The sequence below is a fragment of the Peromyscus maniculatus genome, chromosome 6, assembly GCF_049852395.1.
Source record: "Peromyscus maniculatus bairdii isolate BWxNUB_F1_BW_parent chromosome 6, HU_Pman_BW_mat_3.1, whole genome shotgun sequence".
Lineage (NCBI taxonomy): Eukaryota > Metazoa > Chordata > Mammalia > Rodentia > Cricetidae > Peromyscus > Peromyscus maniculatus.
Window position 1 is genome coordinate 99,053,996 of NC_134857.1, and position 19,596 is coordinate 99,073,591.

At 40.5% G+C, this 19,596-nt stretch overlaps 1 protein-coding gene across 1 annotated transcript in view; it reads left to right on the forward strand.

Annotated features, from left to right (window-relative positions):
• Positions 1 to 18,563, forward strand: part of Dpyd (dihydropyrimidine dehydrogenase) — an 837,903-nt gene extending 819,340 nt beyond the window's left edge. The window contains exons 22-23 of the mRNA XM_006977841.4: positions 14,074 to 14,214; positions 17,165 to 18,563. Of these exons, the coding sequence (XP_006977903.2) occupies positions 14,074 to 14,214; positions 17,165 to 17,335 (312 nt within the window). The 3' untranslated portion in view covers positions 17,336 to 18,563. The remainder of the gene's footprint in view (positions 1 to 14,073; positions 14,215 to 17,164) is intronic.
• The last annotated feature ends 1,033 nt before the right edge of the window (positions 18,564 to 19,596 follow it).

Sequence of the window (19,596 nt, forward strand, 5' to 3'; positions counted from 1 at the left end):
AATAACAGACATAAATGATGTGTGTTTTCTAGTGTCTCAACAACTGCAGTGTATAACACGATAGCAATATCACAGTCAAGATTTGGGGAGAAGGCTGGGTTTTTCTTTCCTCCCTTTTTGAAAGATAAGATTTGGCTCTACAGCTCAAGTTGGGTTAGATCCTCCTGCCTCAGCTTTCTGAGTGCTGGGGTTTCAGGCATGCCTTCACATACCTGGTAACCACACAGATATTTCTCCAACCTATCTACCAGTCTTATTCAGGTTTCCCCTGTTCTCTCTCTCTTTCTCTCTCTCTCTCTCTCTCTCTCTATATATATATATATATATATATATATATATATATTATATAATATATATGTTATATATATAATATATATGTGTGTGTGTGTGTGTGTGTGTTGTGCTGCATTCATTTTGAGAAATTTTGTTTTCTGTTTAAGTTTGCATATCCACAACCACAAGCGAGATACAAAACAGGCCAGGCTATTCTGTAGGTGGAGAATTCCAAGTCAATCTGGGACATGTATCAAACCTTGTATGAAAAGAAGAGGAGAATGAAAGAGAGGAGGACAAATGGGAGAGGAGGAGGACGCTACTGATATGTCCTTCTCAAGCAAGGAAGGATTAAGTTCAGATTATATATTGAACCATGTCATAAGAGTGGTGCATTTTAGTCAGTATTCTGTTGTTCTTATAAAATATCTGAGACTATGGCATTTATAAAGAATATAAGTTTATTTGGCTCATAGTTACAGAAGCTGAGAAGGCCAAGTATATGGCAATAGCATCCCTCTGGCATCTGGTTCAGGTTTCTCGGTGCAGCATAACATGGCTCAAGTCTTGCTTCCTCTTCTAATAAGGATTCTAGTGCCATCAGGGAGGCACTCTCCTGACCCAACTGCCCCCCAAAGGACCTATGGAGAAATACCTTTCATACACAAATTTGGAGTTTAAATTTCCAATGAAAGAAGTTCAGATGAACACATTCAAATTGTATCAAAGAGACACTTCTCTTTGATGAAATGAATTTGGGCTTAGCAGTGTTATTTTATTTATGTGATTTTATTGTAAATGCATCATCATAGGAAAAACCTTGAGGTACTTGCTTCATTGAAATACAAAGTTTACAAGATTTTAGCAGATTACAATTAAAATAGAAGCGTTTCTTAAATTAAGCTTGACTACTCTGTCATAGTCCCTGTGTTCAAACGGTTGCATTGACAGGTCATAGGCCTATGAACTTGCCTCAATAAACTAATCTGTGAAATGGAATAAATGAAAGTGTTTGCCTCCATAGGGTTATAAATTTGATGGTGTGTGAAATATTTTTTATATAGTGTCTTCCCTAATTGCTATTTGCTAGTTGATGTAATGTTGGAATGGACAGGTTAGAAAAGAGGTTAGGTGGATATTTCTGCTTTGGTCATTGAAATGAACTCTAGAAAAGGTAGGGAAATAGGAAACTCTGAAGACCAATCAAGCTGAAAAATTTGAAGCCATTATATTTCCCAGGATGTCTTTACCTCAGAAAAACCATGCAACAAGTAATATGCCAGGAGCTGAGCATCAAATGTTCAGGGAATATGGCAGACATATTAGTAACCCCTGAAGCATACAAAAAGAAGGAGACAGATACTAACAAAGACTGGCAGAGACAGTGCAGAATTATACTTGTGGCAGGAGCTATATATAGATACTCTAAGATGTACAGAATCTTTCAAGAGACCTAATTTAAATCCAAGGATCCAAGGAAAGCTTCCTGGTTATGGTGGTTTACCTTGTTATCTTGAATATTTTGAGAAATGCCTACAGATTAGCAAATCACATTTCTGAGCATGTCTGTGAAGACATTTCTGCAGATAGTTGTGAGGACCCTGACCTAATGAATGGATTCATCCCTTGATGGTTCTGTAATATGATGACAAGAATGGGAAAATGGAAAGAGGTAGACTTACTTGGAGGAAACAAGCTTGGGGGGGGGGTAGCTGTATGGTATCCTGGTTCCACGTGTCCTCTCTCTTTCTGCTCCCTGCTGCCATGATGTGAGCTGTTGTACTCCACCACACCCTCCCTGACATGATGGCCTGACACCTCTGAAACCTGAAAAGGAATGAAACAAAGTCATTCCTTTGTTAAGTTGCTCTTTCAACATCTGGTCACAGCTACACATATTCGATGTACTGAGTCAGAGAATTGATTGTTCCTATATACTAGATAGGATTAGAAACATATGAGAGGGGAAACATGCACTAGGTGAGCCACAATACGATTTTGCATTTGGAGTAGTTATGATGCTAGAGACTGTATTGAAGTCAATACAATTTTATTAATTCTTAAGAGGGTTTAGCAATTCCAATTATATTGAAAGATAATGCATGGAAAGGGATTGAAAATGAGAGGACCCAACTGACTAAATTTTTTGATGATTCTATCGAGCTAAAGAAAACAATGTAATAAATCAAGATTTTGTTCTTTTTTTGTCTTAAAGTTTGGTGAAGCTTTTTGGGGGGTGGGACACAAATTTAACATTGAGAATTTTTAAATAGATAAACATGGGGACATGAAAGAGGGAAAAAATGACATTGCGACAGCCTACTGTGTGCCAGACATGAGATGGGACCATCTTACATGCTTTCTTTACCATTACTTAAAACCCTAGGTAGAAATAAGGCATGCTGGGGAATTAAATGAGAAGTGGTCATAGAAATAGGAGAATGACCTGAAGAACATGATGATGTGGGAGAAGACAAGAATGGGAGGATTCTTAAGGCTGATGTCCTGGTTCATAGGTCCAGGAATCCCCAGTGTTAACTAAGTAAAGCTTACATGGTTCCATTTTTTTCTGACATATGCAATCACTGGGATTCCAACTTTTGCTGTAACAACAGTCAAGTTCATGACAAACTCATTGCTTCATGTAGTAATCACTCATTCGCAACTGTTACAGTCATGGCATCCAAGAGTGAGTAAACCCTGGCTCTCACGAAACCTACATTGTAGTGAGGAGAAGCAACTGAGTAGAGGCTGGTACACATGGGAACCTGTGAAGCAGGATCAGGAGACTAGAAATCCCAAGATAGGCCCTTAGAAATGTTTGCTTGATGAACTGTTCCTGAGTTAACACCCCCAAACTGAGGGAAAGAAAGAACAATGTAGATGTCTAGGGGAATAATTTTCCATTCAGAGAGAACAGGAAACATAGACTCTGAATGGAGAAGTCTCTCACAGAAAGCCCCTACCTGATAAAATGTCTACTTGGTTCAGCCACCATGTTTCCTCAGAGTTCTGGTCTGTCTGCCTACACTTCAGACATTTTTTTGTCCTTTTCATTGCTCATTTCTAGCAAACACCCAGCTTGCCCTGTGTTCCCATCCCGTTTCATTATTCTGCCTGTGATTCCTCTACCATTTTCCTTCTTTTCCTGACATGCTAGTTTTCTTTTCTTCCTTTTTGTTCTTTCTGGAGAACCTAAATTGTCTGTTTTCATGCCTAATATTTTCTCTGTGAACCCATCTGTTTATTTCAGGTTGTTTCTTCCCTCTGCTAGGTTCTTTATAGATTCTTCTGGATTTTGTTTGAACTCCATGACACTGTCTTGTTTATTCTCCCTGCTACCACAATATATGATTTCCCATCTGCCATGGAAGGATCCCCATCTTCCCATAAAGTTATCTGAGCCTCTCTTGTCTGCTTTTTATTTACATGCCCCCCATTCTAGTCTCCGCCAGTTTCTCTGATTCTAACATCGCGATATTGTTTCAAAGGTCTCCTCTTTGGTTCTTTTATTCTTTCTGTTGCCATAGGTATGGCTGAATGGTCTCTTGCTCCACAGGTAGGCAGTTTCAGCCTCAATCCATCAACAAATGTTTATTGAATATCTTCTATTTCAACATCAAAACACCGAAGGCAGTGCCAGATTCCAAAGAAATACAAGTGTGGTCCAAGACTGGGGATTTCTCCATCTCAGCAGAGATGGATCACTAGCATGTTTTCACTATGTGTTCATTGCAGTCTAGGAATTGTGCTGGGGAAAAGGAATACAGCATGAATTTTAAAAAGACAGAAGTCTATATTTTGGGAGCACATGGTATATCAAGGGAGAAAGACATGTTAAAAATTATTTACAGTTCAATCAAATACGAACAAAATGCTCTGGGAACACAGACGACTGAAAGGGATTAGTTCTGCCTCGGGTAATTGTGGAAAGCTTCACAGAGATGGTGATATTTAAAGTAGAGTTTAATAAATTAGTGTTAATTAAGCAGAGAATTAATAATAAAAGCTAATATTTATTGAGGTCTTATGAGGTTTCAAGCACTGCAACATGTTTGTAAATGAGCTCATCCGAGTCTCCCAATAACCTGATGAGATGAAATACTTGTATCCCACCAATTTTACTGATTCGATAATTGAAAAACAGAGAGGTTAGCTAATTTGCCCAAGGTCACACAGCTAGGAAAGCATTATTAAAGCCAAGATCTGAACCTATTTCCTAAGGCACTATACTACATGGGGTTGGGGACAGTGTTTCAAGATAGTCACTATGCTTGCAAAGTATAATATTCAAATGTATTTGTGGTAATACACAGTCAAGGGAGCTTAAATCCATATACAGTCCCTGGGTTTCAGTAGGTGGTGATATCAATGTGTTGAACTCGTTTTGCAGAATAGAAATTTATAGAAAGGGCAAAACTGAGAGGTGATCGTGTGTGTGTGTGTGTGTGTGTGTGTGAGAGAGAGAGAGAGAGAGAGAGAGAGAGAGAGAGAGAGAGAGAGAGAGAGAGAGATCTTATGTGTTTGCATGTGTGTGATTGTGTGTATACTGTACATTTCTGTGTGCAGGTATGTACTAGCTATATGTGAGAATGAGGAATACAGAGATTCTGTGTCATTCCTGAGGTACCACTAGGTTCTCTTTATTGGCCTGGAGTGGCCATCCAGTAAGTCCCAGGAATCTGCCTATTTCTGCCTCCCCAGTTGTGGGGTTAAAGCCATGTTCTACCACACCCAGCTTTCTACATGGTTCCCATGATTGTACAGATAGCTCTTTACCAACTGAGCCATCTCATCACCCTGCTCAGTGTTGTCAATCAACATTCTAAAAACTATTTTATTCTTTTAATTATGATGTATATGTGTATGTATGTGTGTATGAATATATGCATGTGAATGTAGGTAGGTACTTGTAGAAGCAAGAAGAAAGTTTCAGATCTCTTGGAGCTGGAATTACAGGTGGTTGTGAGCTACGAGCTGTGGGTCCTGGAAACCAAATTCTGGTCCTCTGTAAGAGCATTGCTTTCTCTTAACCAGCGAGTAATCCTTTGAGCATGTTTTCTTATAAAAATTTAAAACAGTGTCAAGGAACAAAGAAACAGACTGGTTAATCCAGTAAGAATTCCACCTAGGGCACCAAAAGGGGCCATTCTCAATAGCTTATGAGAATGCTCTGGTCAGAACTGGATGTCATCATGCCATCCTGAATCTTCTTAACATTTGGAAGCTGAAAGTGGCCTCAGAGTACCTGAGTTCCTCCTCTAGGGAATGCCAGAACACCTGGAGGTGCCCTGGAATCCAACTAATTTTCTCCTTATCACCCCAACATCTTGGTTTCCGTTTCATAGTGATAGCATTTACCATATGACCATGTAATGAAGCTGCTTAGTTTGTAAAGAAAAGAGGAAAAGAATTCTGAGTCAGACACAGGTCATCAAAATGAGCCCTAGAAGGCTGAAGAGAAGGATGAGATAAAGCAAGAGAAAGAGACATGACCTGCCTGAATAGCTTCAAAGGTATCTGTCTATAATGTAGTCTGAGACCATCTGAAAAAGGCCCTGACATACATACAAACGTGTGCACATGTGCACACACGTATACATACATATATATATATATATATATGCCACAGACAGGAAAACATGCAGTGCCTCCTACTGGAACAGCTCTGCCTCCTGGCCCCAAATAACTGATATGACAGTGCACACATGTGGCCCAGCTGAATGAGAAGCGTGCTTTATTCTCTAGCAGCAGATAACAGAGGCTTGAGATCTTGCCAAGCCTTATGAAGTCCCAGAACATGCTCCAGTTCTGTTGATGTATGTGAGAATGAATTCTCATTCTCCTTATGAAGCTGGGGATACATCTCTAATGTCTTCAGATTTCTGGGTAGGAAAATTAATGGTTTAGGGGCACTAGTGATGTTTTCATCACTTCTTCCTGCTGCTTGGAGGAGGAGATAGACGACATCTCATAAGACTGGCAAGGCAGTGTTGGCAGGGGACCAGTCAGCCTGATCGAGTGCTTTATTATTTCAACTGAATTGTGAAAGGAAGGAGAAAAGCACTCAGATAAAACTGTAAGACCCTATTAGATACCACAGAACACAGAGGGGACTGCACAGAAAGAAAAAATAAAGGAGACTTGCTCAGCGATTTCCAGAAGGATCCAGAGAGGCAAGCTACAGGCAGCATTCATATTCTTGATTGTCTACGTACCAATAAATAACAGTTGAAAAATCTATCATGTTGAGCTTTAAAAGCCGAGAAGAATTTGGTTATAAAAATAATCTCTTAAGTCGCGTGGTTATTTATTGATGTGTGGTTCCTGGCTTGACCAGAATACAGCAATAGAAAAAGATACGTTGCTTAGAATGAAGAAGTCCAGTCAGAGGGAGGAGCAGTGTATGTCAGATGTGTACAACTGAAATCTACAAGCCTGAAGGTGATGTGAGAAGGAGCCAACTGTGGGACACTGAAAGGAAAGGAAAGTGGAAATGTCATCCCAGGACTACATCAGAGATGTCATAACCAGGTGGTTAATATGGGCAGGCAAGATAGAGCAGCCGTGTTTGTCTTTACCGACTGTGGATGGAAATGCCACTCCACGGAAGGAAAACTATCTGAAAAGGAATCGCACAACCTTTGTTCTTGAGAATATCGTTACACAGAAGAAAATGGCTACACAGGCTTAGTTCCAACTCCTGTGACAAGCTCGTGTCTGAGGGAAACAGTGCCTGAGGGAATGTGAAGGATGTCGCCATTCGTGTGAACTTAGAGTTTTTTTATGCCAAGAACACATGCATTCCACCTTTAAAAAATATATTTCAGGAAGTTCAGAGAAAGCCATGGATGCAATCTTATAGCCCAGTTTGACTGTTAATCTTGACTGTTAAGTCAATGAGATTTAGAATCACCATGCAAAATAGTCTCTGAGTATATCTGTGAGGGATTATCTATATTAGCTTATTTGAACTGAGGTAGAAAGACCCACCACAAATGTTGGGGGCATCATTCCATAGGCTGAATATAAGGGGAAAAGTGGGCTGGTCACAGAGTTCATGTCTCTGTGGTTGCTGACTGTGGAAACAGTTGACCATCTGCCCTGTTTCTGTCTCCACAACTTCCCTACTGTGATGCATTCTATTCCTAGAACTGTAAGCCCAAATAAACCCTTCCTGAAGGTGCTTTGGGCAGATATGTTATCACAGCAACAAGACAAGTAACTGAGGCATTGGGTCTTAACCTGAAGATGAATCAAGAATGCAAAGCTGTCAATCAGAATTTGATGATGTAATCACTATGTATTTTCCCAGGAGTGAGAAGGTTAAGGGTTTAGAGATAACTTAGTGGTCAGTGGCCCTATGAGAAAAAAACCTTATCGATGATAAGCACAAAAGTGTGACAGCAAACTTTAACCATGGATCAGCTTACTGGAGTGATTTAAATTTTGAGAAAATATTAGGTAAAATGGGAATGTATTTTTGTCTATTAAAAGTCAAAAAGAAAAAATTTACACCCACTCCTTCAAACAGATGGTGTATTGTTAAATCACAATTAGAAAGAAAAACTGTTCCATTCCTCTTATCTTCCCTTGCATCCTCACATAGAGTTTTCTTAGAATTAAAAAGAAGGAGGAAAAATAGATTTGAGAGTCTAAGATAGGTAAGATATAAGATTACAGCCTCATTAAATCAAGTGAAAACCCCAAATGTCAGCAACTTGCCACATGAAGCCTGAGTCTACCCCACATGGGAAGGATACTGTGATCAGAGCCTCCAATACTGAAGTCATCCCCATCTGTCTCTCCCAGACACCTTTCTCCACCACCCTCTCTCACCACATTGACTTGCTTGTAGCCTGACTCTTGGCACACTGTTTCTCTCAAGTTTTCTGGCCAAATGAGTGTTTGTTTTCTGGATCACTCACTGTCTTTGTCATCCCCGTCTCCACTTATGCAGCTCTCTCCTTACTTGTCAGAGACTGCAGAGTTCTAATTCCAGACCACCCCATCTCAGTGTTCGCTGCTTGCCTCCTGGCTCACAGAGTCATGTGATAAGAAGTTGACTATTAAGCTTTAAGATCACTTGTGTTGGAGAATTCTGTACCAACTGATGAAAACTAAGTATTGTTCTGGGTTCTTTTAGTATAGAAAAGGCAAGCTGAGCATGGTGGCTCACACCTATAATCCCAGCACTCAGGAGACTGAGGCAGGGAGATGGCTGAAGCATCAGGGTCAGCCTGAGCTACATAGTAAGTTCCAAGATGGCATAGTTTAGAGCCTGAATCCCTGTCTCACAATAACCAAAAGAGAGCCATGGGAAGGGAGGGAGGGAGGAAGCAAAGGAGGGAAGAAGGGCAGGAAGAAGGAAGGATTGGATATGGGGGTGTAGATGCTCTTACTGTATAGTAAAGAAAAAAATACTAACAAACCAGGAAGGCTGAGATCCAGGCCCAGGGGAGCTGTGCAAAGATTTCTAAACTTTTGACTCAGGAGCATTTATGAGGACAAAGTTATTAAGAATCAGCATAAATTCATTGAGAGCAAACCAAATGATCTCATTTCCTCTCCTGATAGGTTTATAAGGCAAGAAGTGACAAGATAAGAACCTGAGGCATTGGTAATGATGCAGATAAGGGCACAGGAAAGTAATTAAACAGCTATACCCAAATCATTTAAATCACAGATCCTTCAGGTTAGAAGTCACAGGGATTGCCCATAGCATGCTGTCCTTGTTCCTGGACTTTGAAGGGCACATATTTACAGCAATTGTAGGAAATATGCTAATCAAATGTGAAGACCCAAAGCTAGAAGAGTAGTTAATGTGCCCGATAACAATTGCAATTGGAAGGTACTTCAATCGGCCTTAAAAGTAGGTCAAAAGTAATAAATTTATATTGCTCATAATGAAGAAAGTGTAAAACATCAGAGACCGAATCAAATCCCTCTAGGTCTATATTCGTTCGCCTTAAAATGTATATCAAATAGAAACAATGGCTGACCAATCTTGCAAAAAAAATTTTGAGCCAGGCGGCAGTGGTGCACCCTTTTAATCCCAGCACTCAGGAGACAGAGGCAGATGGATCTCTGTGAGTTCAAGGCCAGCCTGATCTACAGAGTGAGTTCCAGGACAGCCAGGGCTACACAGTGAAACCCTGTCTTGAAAAAAAAAATTTTGATTATCCTAACTATGGATACAATTCTAGAACACTGTAGGCCATTGTAGCTAACCCTGAGCACTTACATTAAAATCAAATATGCCACCTTGGGAGATGTTTCAGTGAGTAAAGCACCTGCCACACAGGCAGCAAAACCAAAGTTGATTTCCCCCAGAACCAACTGAAAAGCCAAGTGAACATGGAGGCCCAACCAAAATTTTAGGACATGGGAGCCAGGGGCAAGGAACCCCTGGAGTGAGCCACCTAGCCAGACTAACTGAAATCAGCAGCAATCCCTTTCTCAATACATGTTGATTGGGAGTGATTGAGAAAGACATCTGATGTCAACTTGGATTCTACACACAGCACATGTACATGCATTCATACACACACACCTCTATGCATAAGCATTTCTAGTAAGCAGGAATGGTTACCTAGATTGCTTAAACTTTGTATGTACACACCCTATCTGGAATAATAAATAAATGTAGGTCTCCCAACCTCTGGAGAAGTGTTTCTACAAGGCACTACCTGAAACAGAGGTACCTGACTGTGATCCACATCTTTCTACAAATTCCAGGACATGCCAACACATATCCATTGGCTAGCAGTATAGCTTAAGATGGTGGTTTTTCAACAAATGTCTACATCATTAGCCACAAAGAATGGTCATTCTTTTTTATTGTTTCTTTGATACTCCCAAACTAATTTCAGATACTATTCTTTTATCCCCTTCTTGATTAAAAATGAAGATGGTATACTTAAAGAACTATGAATTTTTAACCCCCTGTGTGATTAACTTGTAAAGGGTCCAGTGAACTTATTCTATCTGGTTTTGTAAATAATGGTGTTTTAAATGACAGCTGCAAATCTCAGAGAGCAAATGGGATATTTAAAATACACAGAAGGTGAACTTGCTCCTTATAATAAAATCTCTTGGGCATGTATATTTCTTCTGGAAAAAATGTAGAGATTTTCCTGACTAGTCATCAGTTGAGCTTTAACTAGTGATTTCTCCCATAATGATTGGATTCTGCTCAAGAGATGTTCTAACTGATTTATTTGCATTTAAAAAGTTAGTTTCTATTGCACATAAATAGTCTTTCACAGACAGATAAAAAGCTCATGCATTTATTGTCTTGAAATACTAGAAAATATTAAACTGCTCAAGTTTCCTTGATTATCTTTTGCATGTTCAATGCCCAAATTAATAAAAATATCCCTAGACCTTTTGTTAATATCTATGCCTAGATTCATCACTGTTATGAGTCTAGGCATAGATAGTCAAAAGATGTAATTATTTAACAAATATTTGAGCATCCGTTATGCTTTGATGATCTGCAGATACAAGACATACCATACTTGATTCAAATATGGATACATCTCTGTTTAAAAAAAAAAAACAAGAATCTAGATTTAAAATCCTATTTGCAATGTGAGGTGGGATTTGCTAGAGAATAACAAATGAGTCAGTATGGCAGAGGGAATATGATCACAGCATTTGAAGTCTAGCAGCAGTAATCTGAAGCTCTATTTCATCATCTACTTGATTTTATATCTTAAATCACAGTCACCTCACCATCCTAAAATGTATGAGGTTTAAATAAGAAAATGGTTTGAAATTAAGGCACTAGCCTGAAGTGTAGTAGAATTCAAAAATTATCCTTATCGTCAGTTCTACAAAATGGATAAAATATCCCAGACCATGACAAAGGAAGAGAGAAAGAAGATGAAGAGTGCTGAGGTGGAAAGGGAAGAGGAAGGAGAGAGAGGGAAGGAGGCAGAGAAAGGAGAAAGAGCTTGTCTTGACAATTGGTTAGGAAAGGAGATAGAAGGATTGAGGAGGTCCTCATGAAGTAGAGATGTCTGAGCTCCCTTTGAAAGATGATTAGGAAAAATGATTGGAAGTTAATGAATCATGTTGAAAAAATGGTTGTAGACACAGCAGGGGATCAAAAAATCCCTCAGAAAATGCAAAAGATGGCATTAGAAGAGAGAGAAATAGGAATAAAACTCCAAGTCTTCCTCATTTTAAAAAAAATCCTAATGCTATTCCCAATGCCAAGAAAAGCTGAAGGGCACCACAACCCTGTGTCCTTATGAGTTCAGGGGGTGGGGAATTTACCGTTCTTGTTTCTAGTGATAATGCTTATCACACAGTTGGTAATGCAGCTTGAGCATGTGAGAGCAGTTCAGAACAGGTAGAGATCTGGATGTCAAGGGCCTGCCTGCAAACACACTGCAAGGTAGTGACGTCTTCAGCTTCAGCACACTGCAAAGAAAGTTGGCAAGGCAGCCCTGACGTTTTCTGTCATCTCAGGGCTTCAGAGTATATAAATGAAGTGTAAGGATAGTGTGAACATTGTCTCCATTTAAAAGCTTAGAGTAACATTGCAGTGCTCAAATAGAAAATAAAATAAAAAGGTAAAGCAGCACAGCCAAGTGTCCTGGGCATTCTTATTTGTGGTGATATATTGTGTCCCCCAATATATTGTGTACCCTAATAAAACTTACATGGGGTCAGAGAACAGAACAGCCACTAGATTAGATGTAGAAACCAAAAAAATGGTGGCACACATACACACCTTTAATCCTATCACTTGGGAGGCAGAGATCCATCTGCATCTCTGTGAGTTCAAGGCCATACTGGAAACAGAGCCAGGTGTGGTGGCACACACCTTTAATTCAAGCATTTAAGATCTCATGTCTTGGGAAAAACATGCCTTTAATCCCAGGACTTGAGATCTCATGTCTTGCTTGAGAAAGAAACATACCTTTAATTCCAGGAAGTGATGGCAGGAAACAGAAAGGTACATAAGGCATGAGGACGAGGAACTAGAGGCTTTTAAGCTTTTAGGCTTTTTAGGTTCTTCAGCTGAGATCCATTCTGGTGAGGACTCAGAGGTTTTCAGTCTGAGGAAGCAGAATCAGCTGAGGAGTTGGCGAGGTGAGGTTGGCTGTGGCTTGTTCTGTCTCTCTGATCTTTCAGCATTTCACCCCAACACCTGGCTCTGGTTTTTTTTTAATTATTATTAATAAGACTATTTAGCAATTCATGTTACAATGTTTATTTTTATTGTTGTTCTCATAAAATACTGATTAAAAGCAGCTTGGGAGGAGAAGGGCTAATTTCAATCAAGGAAAGCCAGAGCAGGAGCTTAAGTCAGGAACCTGGAGGCAGGAGCTGAAGCAGAAACCAGGCAAGAATGCCACTTACTGGCTTGCTACCCATAGCTTACTCAGACAACTTGATTATATAGCCCAGGCCTACCTGCCCAGGCATGGTACCTCCCACAGTGGGCTGCGTCCACCTACATCAATAAGCAATTAAGAAAATGGGTGACAGACATGGCCGCAGACCAATCCAACATAGATAATTCCACAACTGAGGTTCCCTCTTCTGAAGCAGATCAAATTGACAATCAAGACTGGCCATCCTACCAGGCCAGAAGGAGTGCAGAAAATAAAACACCCAAGAGAATGTGGGATGAGGACTCCAAGCAAGAGATGGCCTCTTTGAACACAGACCTTGAATTCAAACAAACAATTCTCATTCTAAAGGTGAAAAACAAGAGCTGATAATCTTGACAGCATGCTAATTTGGCAAACATTGTTACTCTCTCTGTTTTGTTTTCTGAAACAAAGTGCTTCCTAGTGTTGATGAAACATCCTCTGTGCTTCCCATATTAAGCATAATCTCAATTACTATAAGAAACAAAGCCATGTGTAACCGCATGAAAGATCATCGCTAGTGAATGGAGCAATTGCTAGTTCTTTAAGAGTGAAAAGGCATCTAATTCAACCTAGATCAACCTAATTAATTAGCATAAATTAGAATTCTTCAATAAGGAAATATATTCTTCAAGATGTGACAGGTGAGTGAGCTATCAGAACACCTTTCAAATGAAAATCAAGAATCAAAACTCAACAATAGAAATGGGATGCGTTCTTGTTTCCATTTCCCTCATCCCCAGTGAAATGAAGTCTCTCATGTAAATGTGGTACCTTTTTGTCCATTTCCATTCCGTTTAGATCCTTCAAATGGAAACTCTAGGATATATGAGCTACAAAAACCTAAGAGAATTATTTTAATGTCTATATACAAAGTGCTCTTATAGGGTGCCCAGCAGAAAAGCAACTGAGTTCAGTGACTTAAGTCTTATAACTATAAACTCCCCACTCCCCGTGCCATGTTGTATGTTCATGTGTGTGGGTCTGCATGTCCTGTGTGCAGGCGTATATGTGTAGGTGCATGTGTGAGTTCATATGTACTCATGTGGAATCCCAGGACAGATGTCAGGTTATCTCTCTCAGTGGCTTTCTGCTTTATATCTTATGTGGGTCTCATGAGGATGTTGGGGATTCAAACTCTGATCCTCATGTTGATAGAGCAAGCACTTTAACCACCATCTCCACAGTCCGTGGCCTTATATTTCTAAGCTGGGTGTGCTTACTGCCCGTCTCTCAAAAACAAGTAAGCTAACTGTCACAGAAAATGCTTCTGTGAGAACTGTGATACTCCAAGCCCCGTAAGTAAACACAATGCCGTGTGAGCTCAAAATGGGGAAATGTGGGCAGATATTAGTCATTAAGGTATTGTTTCACGTTGAGCACTGTGAGTAACTCACCACCCATTTTCTAGGATGTAATTGGAAAGGCGCTGCAATACCTGGGAACGTATGGGGAGCTGAGCGGTGTCGAGCAAGTTGTGGCCCTGATCAGCGAGGAAATGTGCATCAACTGTGGCAAATGTTACATGACCTGTAATGACTCCGGCTACCAGGTAGGAACCCTGCTGGAATTGAGATGCTGTAGCCAGGCATGGCTCTTCTTTAGGGGCAGCAAGTGTATTCTATTGCTAAATGTGCAATTCAAACCAGGTGTGCCAATTATGTCCCCTCAACACAGGTCCCTTTTTCTGTCCTTGTAATAGGCTGGTGTGTCTTTTTACTTTTATTTGACGATTTGTTTATGTTATGTGTGTGTGTGTCAGTAGGAGCATAGACTCTATATATGCATTCACCATTCAGATCTGTTGGAACGAGAGTGGTGGTGACCTTCCCAACTTCAGTATTAGGACTGAACTTGAGCCCTCTGTAAATGGAGCAAGAACTCTTAACTGCTGTACCATCTCTCTGGACAAGACACACCCTTCATTGTCAGAGGCACCATCCGATGTGCTGGGGTTTCCTACTGAATCCAGATGGGAGAAGAGCTAAGCATTGTCAGCATTTTTGTTTACTTCCTGATCCACCCACATATGAGCAAGTTCCCCTGCCGTGGCTGTGAGCCGCTGTGGTGCCTTCTTCCCCACGGGACAACACACTCCATCTTCAGAGCAGTGAGCCAAAATAAGCTCTGCCTCCCTTGAGTTGTTTCTTATCAGGTACTTGTTCCAGCAGTGAGAAAAATAACTAATACAGCCATGTTTTCAGTGAACAGTATTATTTTAATACTGTTTCATCACCCATGAAGCTGGAGAGGGAAGTTTAAGTGAAAACAGAAACTCATGCAAAATAATGTACATTAGGGAAAGTTATGGTCTGGTACTAACTGCAGAGAGGAGAACTGTCATTTATTACCAATCCCCTAAAAGGACCAGATTCCTTCAGCCTACAGAGGATTCTTTTCCATTTGGTATTGATTGGGATTTTACGGCAGTAATTTTAAAAAAGAAAAGAAATATTCTCTCACCACACACTTGTAGCAGTTGGTCTTATGAATTTCTTCATAGCTGGAAAAATAGGGAGATATTTTTGGCTTATCTGCCACTATAAGTGACCATGGATGCTTCCCATGCCCTGGTTGAGAGCCTGCCACAAGACAGAAAGGGCAGAGTAAAGGTTCCTCTTATAAGGGTGGACAGAACATATTCTACCCATTTCTCTTTTACTTTAGCTTACAACTTCACCTACCAGCTTGTGTACTGTACATATTAGTTAGATTCTAACACAAGAATAAGACACAAAAGGCAATAATAATCATGAAATTATGTTTACACAAAAGATTTGTAGCTGGACAGTGGTGGCACATGCCTTTAAGCCCAGCATTTGAGAGGCAGAGGCAGGAGGATCTCTGTGGGTTCGAGACCAGCCTGGTCTACAGAGAAAGTTCCAGGACAGGCTCCAAAGCTACAGAAGAAAACTATGCCTTGAAAAACCTGTAGGGCTGGCCTCAGAAGGTGAGAAGAGTAAGGCTCCCACTGCCGCTTGTTAGAGCCTCACAAGCCCTACCTTGTCACTCCAGAAGACTAGGATGCGAGTAAAGCTTCTTCTGGAAGTGAGCCAGCAGCAAGGCTCCCAGGAGCTCCCCTTCCTCTCATCCACTATTCTTTCCCATAGCTGCACTGAAGTCCTTCCTAAAAGACCAAACCTGCCCCTGAGGACTGCCATGGTGACTCCACTGTTTAGATGCCTATAACGGGCAAGTTGTCACGATAACTTAAACCAATTCTCACTTCACATCCAGTATATTTGTTCTTTTATTCTTTTATATGACTTCGTGGAGGGCGGGGGGGGGGGATGAAAGAAAGGAAGGGAGGAAAAGAGGGAGGGAAGAAGGGAGGGAGGGAGGGAAGAGAGAGAGGCAAGAGAGGTAAAGAAGGGTGGGGAGGGAAGGGTGGAGGGAGAAATAGATGGAGGCAGCAAAGGAGGGAGGGAGGGAGATTGGAGGAGAAAATTATAAAATTATTGAAAATCATAGGCAAATTCAGAGCTAGACAGCTGGGTCCAGGTTCTCACATCTGGGAAATGTCAGGGCCAGAGCAGGACAAGGGCTCTCACACCTCTACATCTCGTTCCTGTTATGGTGGTATGATGCTAAAAATCAAGTTGGAAATGGTTAAAATTCAGAGCTGACTGTGGAGCCAATTTTTTTCTACTGTTTTCTTTTAAAATTTGCATGCATGATTTGAAGTGCATTCACTGACATCATCACTTCTCCAAGGTAAAGAACAAGGACTGTGATCTTGGAGGATGGCTCAGCCTGTAAACCACTTGCCTTGCAATCACAAGGACCTGGGTTCAATCCACCTGACCCACATGTGCTTGGAATACATGTAAAAATGTCCAGCAAAATGGCCCACTCTTGAAATCCCAAAGCTGAGGAGGTTGAGACAGAGGACCCCTGGAATTCACTGACCAGACAGCCTAGCTTAATTTGTGAGCTCCAGGCCAATGAGAGATCCTGTGTCAAAAGAGGCAGATGGCATTCCTGAAAATGACAGTGAGGTTGTCCTCTGACCTCTACATGCATATACACATATGTGCCTCCATGCCTATATGCACCTGCACACACACATACACACACACACCACCACCACCACCACCACCACAAACAACAACAAAGCATTAAAAAAAGAACAGGAAGTATGAGGAGTAAATGGATCTATATGAAAGCATGGGCAGGCACAAAGTGCCTCAGCCTGGTCAGATTGACAATACCTGAGCCCTCCACTGGCCGAGAAAGCAGAAGCGCTGTGTTTAAAAAAAAAAAATGTTTCCTCCCACATGGAAAGAAAAGCCTCTAATCAACTGTAAACACTGCATTTCTAATTTAAGGGAGTTTCATTTATTTCTCTGCTTCTCCTGTCAACTCAGCTGTTGCTATGATTGCTCCACCACGGTGCTCGGTGTGGTAATCTCAGTTGCTGTGGACAGAGATGCTGATGTTAAAATGGGGGAATTCTTGACATTGGTGGGCAGTGGCTCAACTCTCTTGATTTCTGTTTGCAGGCTATACAGTTTGATCCAGAAACTCACCTGCCTACTGTTACCGACACATGCACAGGCTGTACTCTCTGCCTCAGCGTCTGCCCTATTATCGACTGTATCAGGATGGTTTCCAGGACAACTCCTTATGAACCAAAGAGAGGCTTACCCTTAGCTGTGAAGCCAGTGTGTTAAGGTGATTTGTAAGATGGTTGCTGTGAACTTGGATGTTACCGGCACAGGCTGATCATTAGACACAACAATAAGTAATCATTGTGGTCAGTTCTTTCCAAATTTTATAGATATACATACATAATTTCTAAATAAATGTCTAAATTGGAAAAGCAATGTCTGATGCCAGTGACCAATTAATGGTCATAAAGTGGAATAATTCTTTTCTGAGGTAGCTGGTGAGTAACTGCACACCAGTTAATTGGATGTGCTCTGTCAGTTGTCTACTGTGAAAAATTAACTTTTTCATGGCAATTAGTGTGACAGTCTCTAAATTGCCCTATGCCGTGCTCATTCTTTGATTTCTAATTGTAAGTGAAATGAACTATTTTGGAACAAAGTACAGTTTCATATACAGGAAACGGTTTCCAAGGAAACACTTTGTAATTAAAAACTACCTGTAATTTTAACACCATTTCTAAGGACATGTAATTAGCTCCATTAAGAACAAGTGAAGAAAGTCAAGTCATTATTTACTATGACAAGGGGAACAAAACCTGTAAGGTGGTTTTCTAGAATTTTCTTAAGATCCCTTTTGCTGAAGTAGCTCACTCTTTGGTGCTGGACACTGAAAGAGAGATTTTTCCTGACTAAAATGCTGGTCACCACCCATGCCTGAAACAGGTGTGCAGACTACTCAGGGATGGACCACATGTCATTTTTATTTGAATACTGAAGCTACGTTCCTAACAAAATAAGGTATTAGGATGGATGTCTGGTTAATGCCACACTTTCACTGTGTACAAACTGTTCTGTCTGCTTTTCATAGTCACCTTCATTAGGAGAGTAATTAATGTTCAAATAAGGCCCAGATTACACAGCACTGAGCCACAGGCTTCATATTCAACAGTGAAAAAACATCATATCTGTAACTTAGATATAACGAGAAGAACCTGACTACTCTTTACTTTGATGTTCATGTGACTTCAAAATTAATGCAATATAAATGTGTGCTTTTGATATTGGTAAATATTTTTGGATTCCTCTGTTTTCATAATCAGTAAATGGCATCACACAAATTCATTTATTCCTTCCTTATGGCACATTTTAATATGAATCTATAGGAGGTAAATCAGAAAATGACAATCTGTGGCATATTCCAATGATAAATGCAAGAGCTAGGAGTGCATTTTGACAAAATCTGTATGATCAAATAATCACAAATAAAGTTTTATGATCTATTTTCAATGTACTTTTCTGTTTCATTTTTCCAAATGCACCTACCTGTCAGGTATTTATATTTTGACATGAGGTAGTTTGGGATTGGTTCTATAGAAAATTCCATCGAAATGCTGGATGTGTGTCAGTTTGAATCTAATGAAGAAAATGACAGTATTGTTTTCCAATGCTTCACTTCCTGTCCCTCTTACTCCCAATCCTCTACTGAATGCAACTCTCCTCAGCCAACATGCGTTTTTCACATAGAGTTGGCTAAGCCTTCTGAAATGGTTCAAGATGAAGAAACATGGGAAATGGCCTTCCCACCTGAAGATGCTGCCCGCACCATGGGAAGCATGTATCACTCAATATTACTCTTCATAAAGTTGTGCAGTATCGAGGATGGAGAAGAATGGAGTCCTTTATGCTGTTGTCACAATACAAGCATCTTACCTTTGGGAGTTGGTAGCACTTAGCTAAGAGATCCAGTTATTGGGGGGGAAAATACTGTAAAGCTACAAAGATGCCATGATATGTGATTGGTGAACCTGAATGTAAGAGAGAGAGATCAGGTGCATATAGATGTGTACCTGGGTATAGATTTCAAATGTCAACCTCAGATCTCTCTCCCTTATTTATTAATGCAGAGACTCTCACTGAGACCTGGGACCTAACTCTTACCATTAGACTATGTTGACTTGTCAGTGTGTCCCACGGATCCCCTGTCTCCATCTCCCTGGCACTAGGACTGCAAGCATTTACCACCATGCCAAGCTTTTTACATGTTTTCTGTGGGTGAAACTTGGTTCCTCATATTTTTCTTGGAAATCATCTTCCCAACTCCAGGTAACTCCTTTTTTACTGTAGGATTTAATTTACCCCCCAGAAATATGATGAAAGGCATCACATGCATGTATGCTGGAGTTCTCAAGATACTGTCTTCTAAGAAGGCATTCTGCCATACAGACCAAAGCACAGTTTCTGTGATCTCTCCTGAGAAAGAGAGCACAATGAGGTGAGCTAGCTCAACCTTATTCTACTTGGGAAACTATGAACAACCAAGGCTT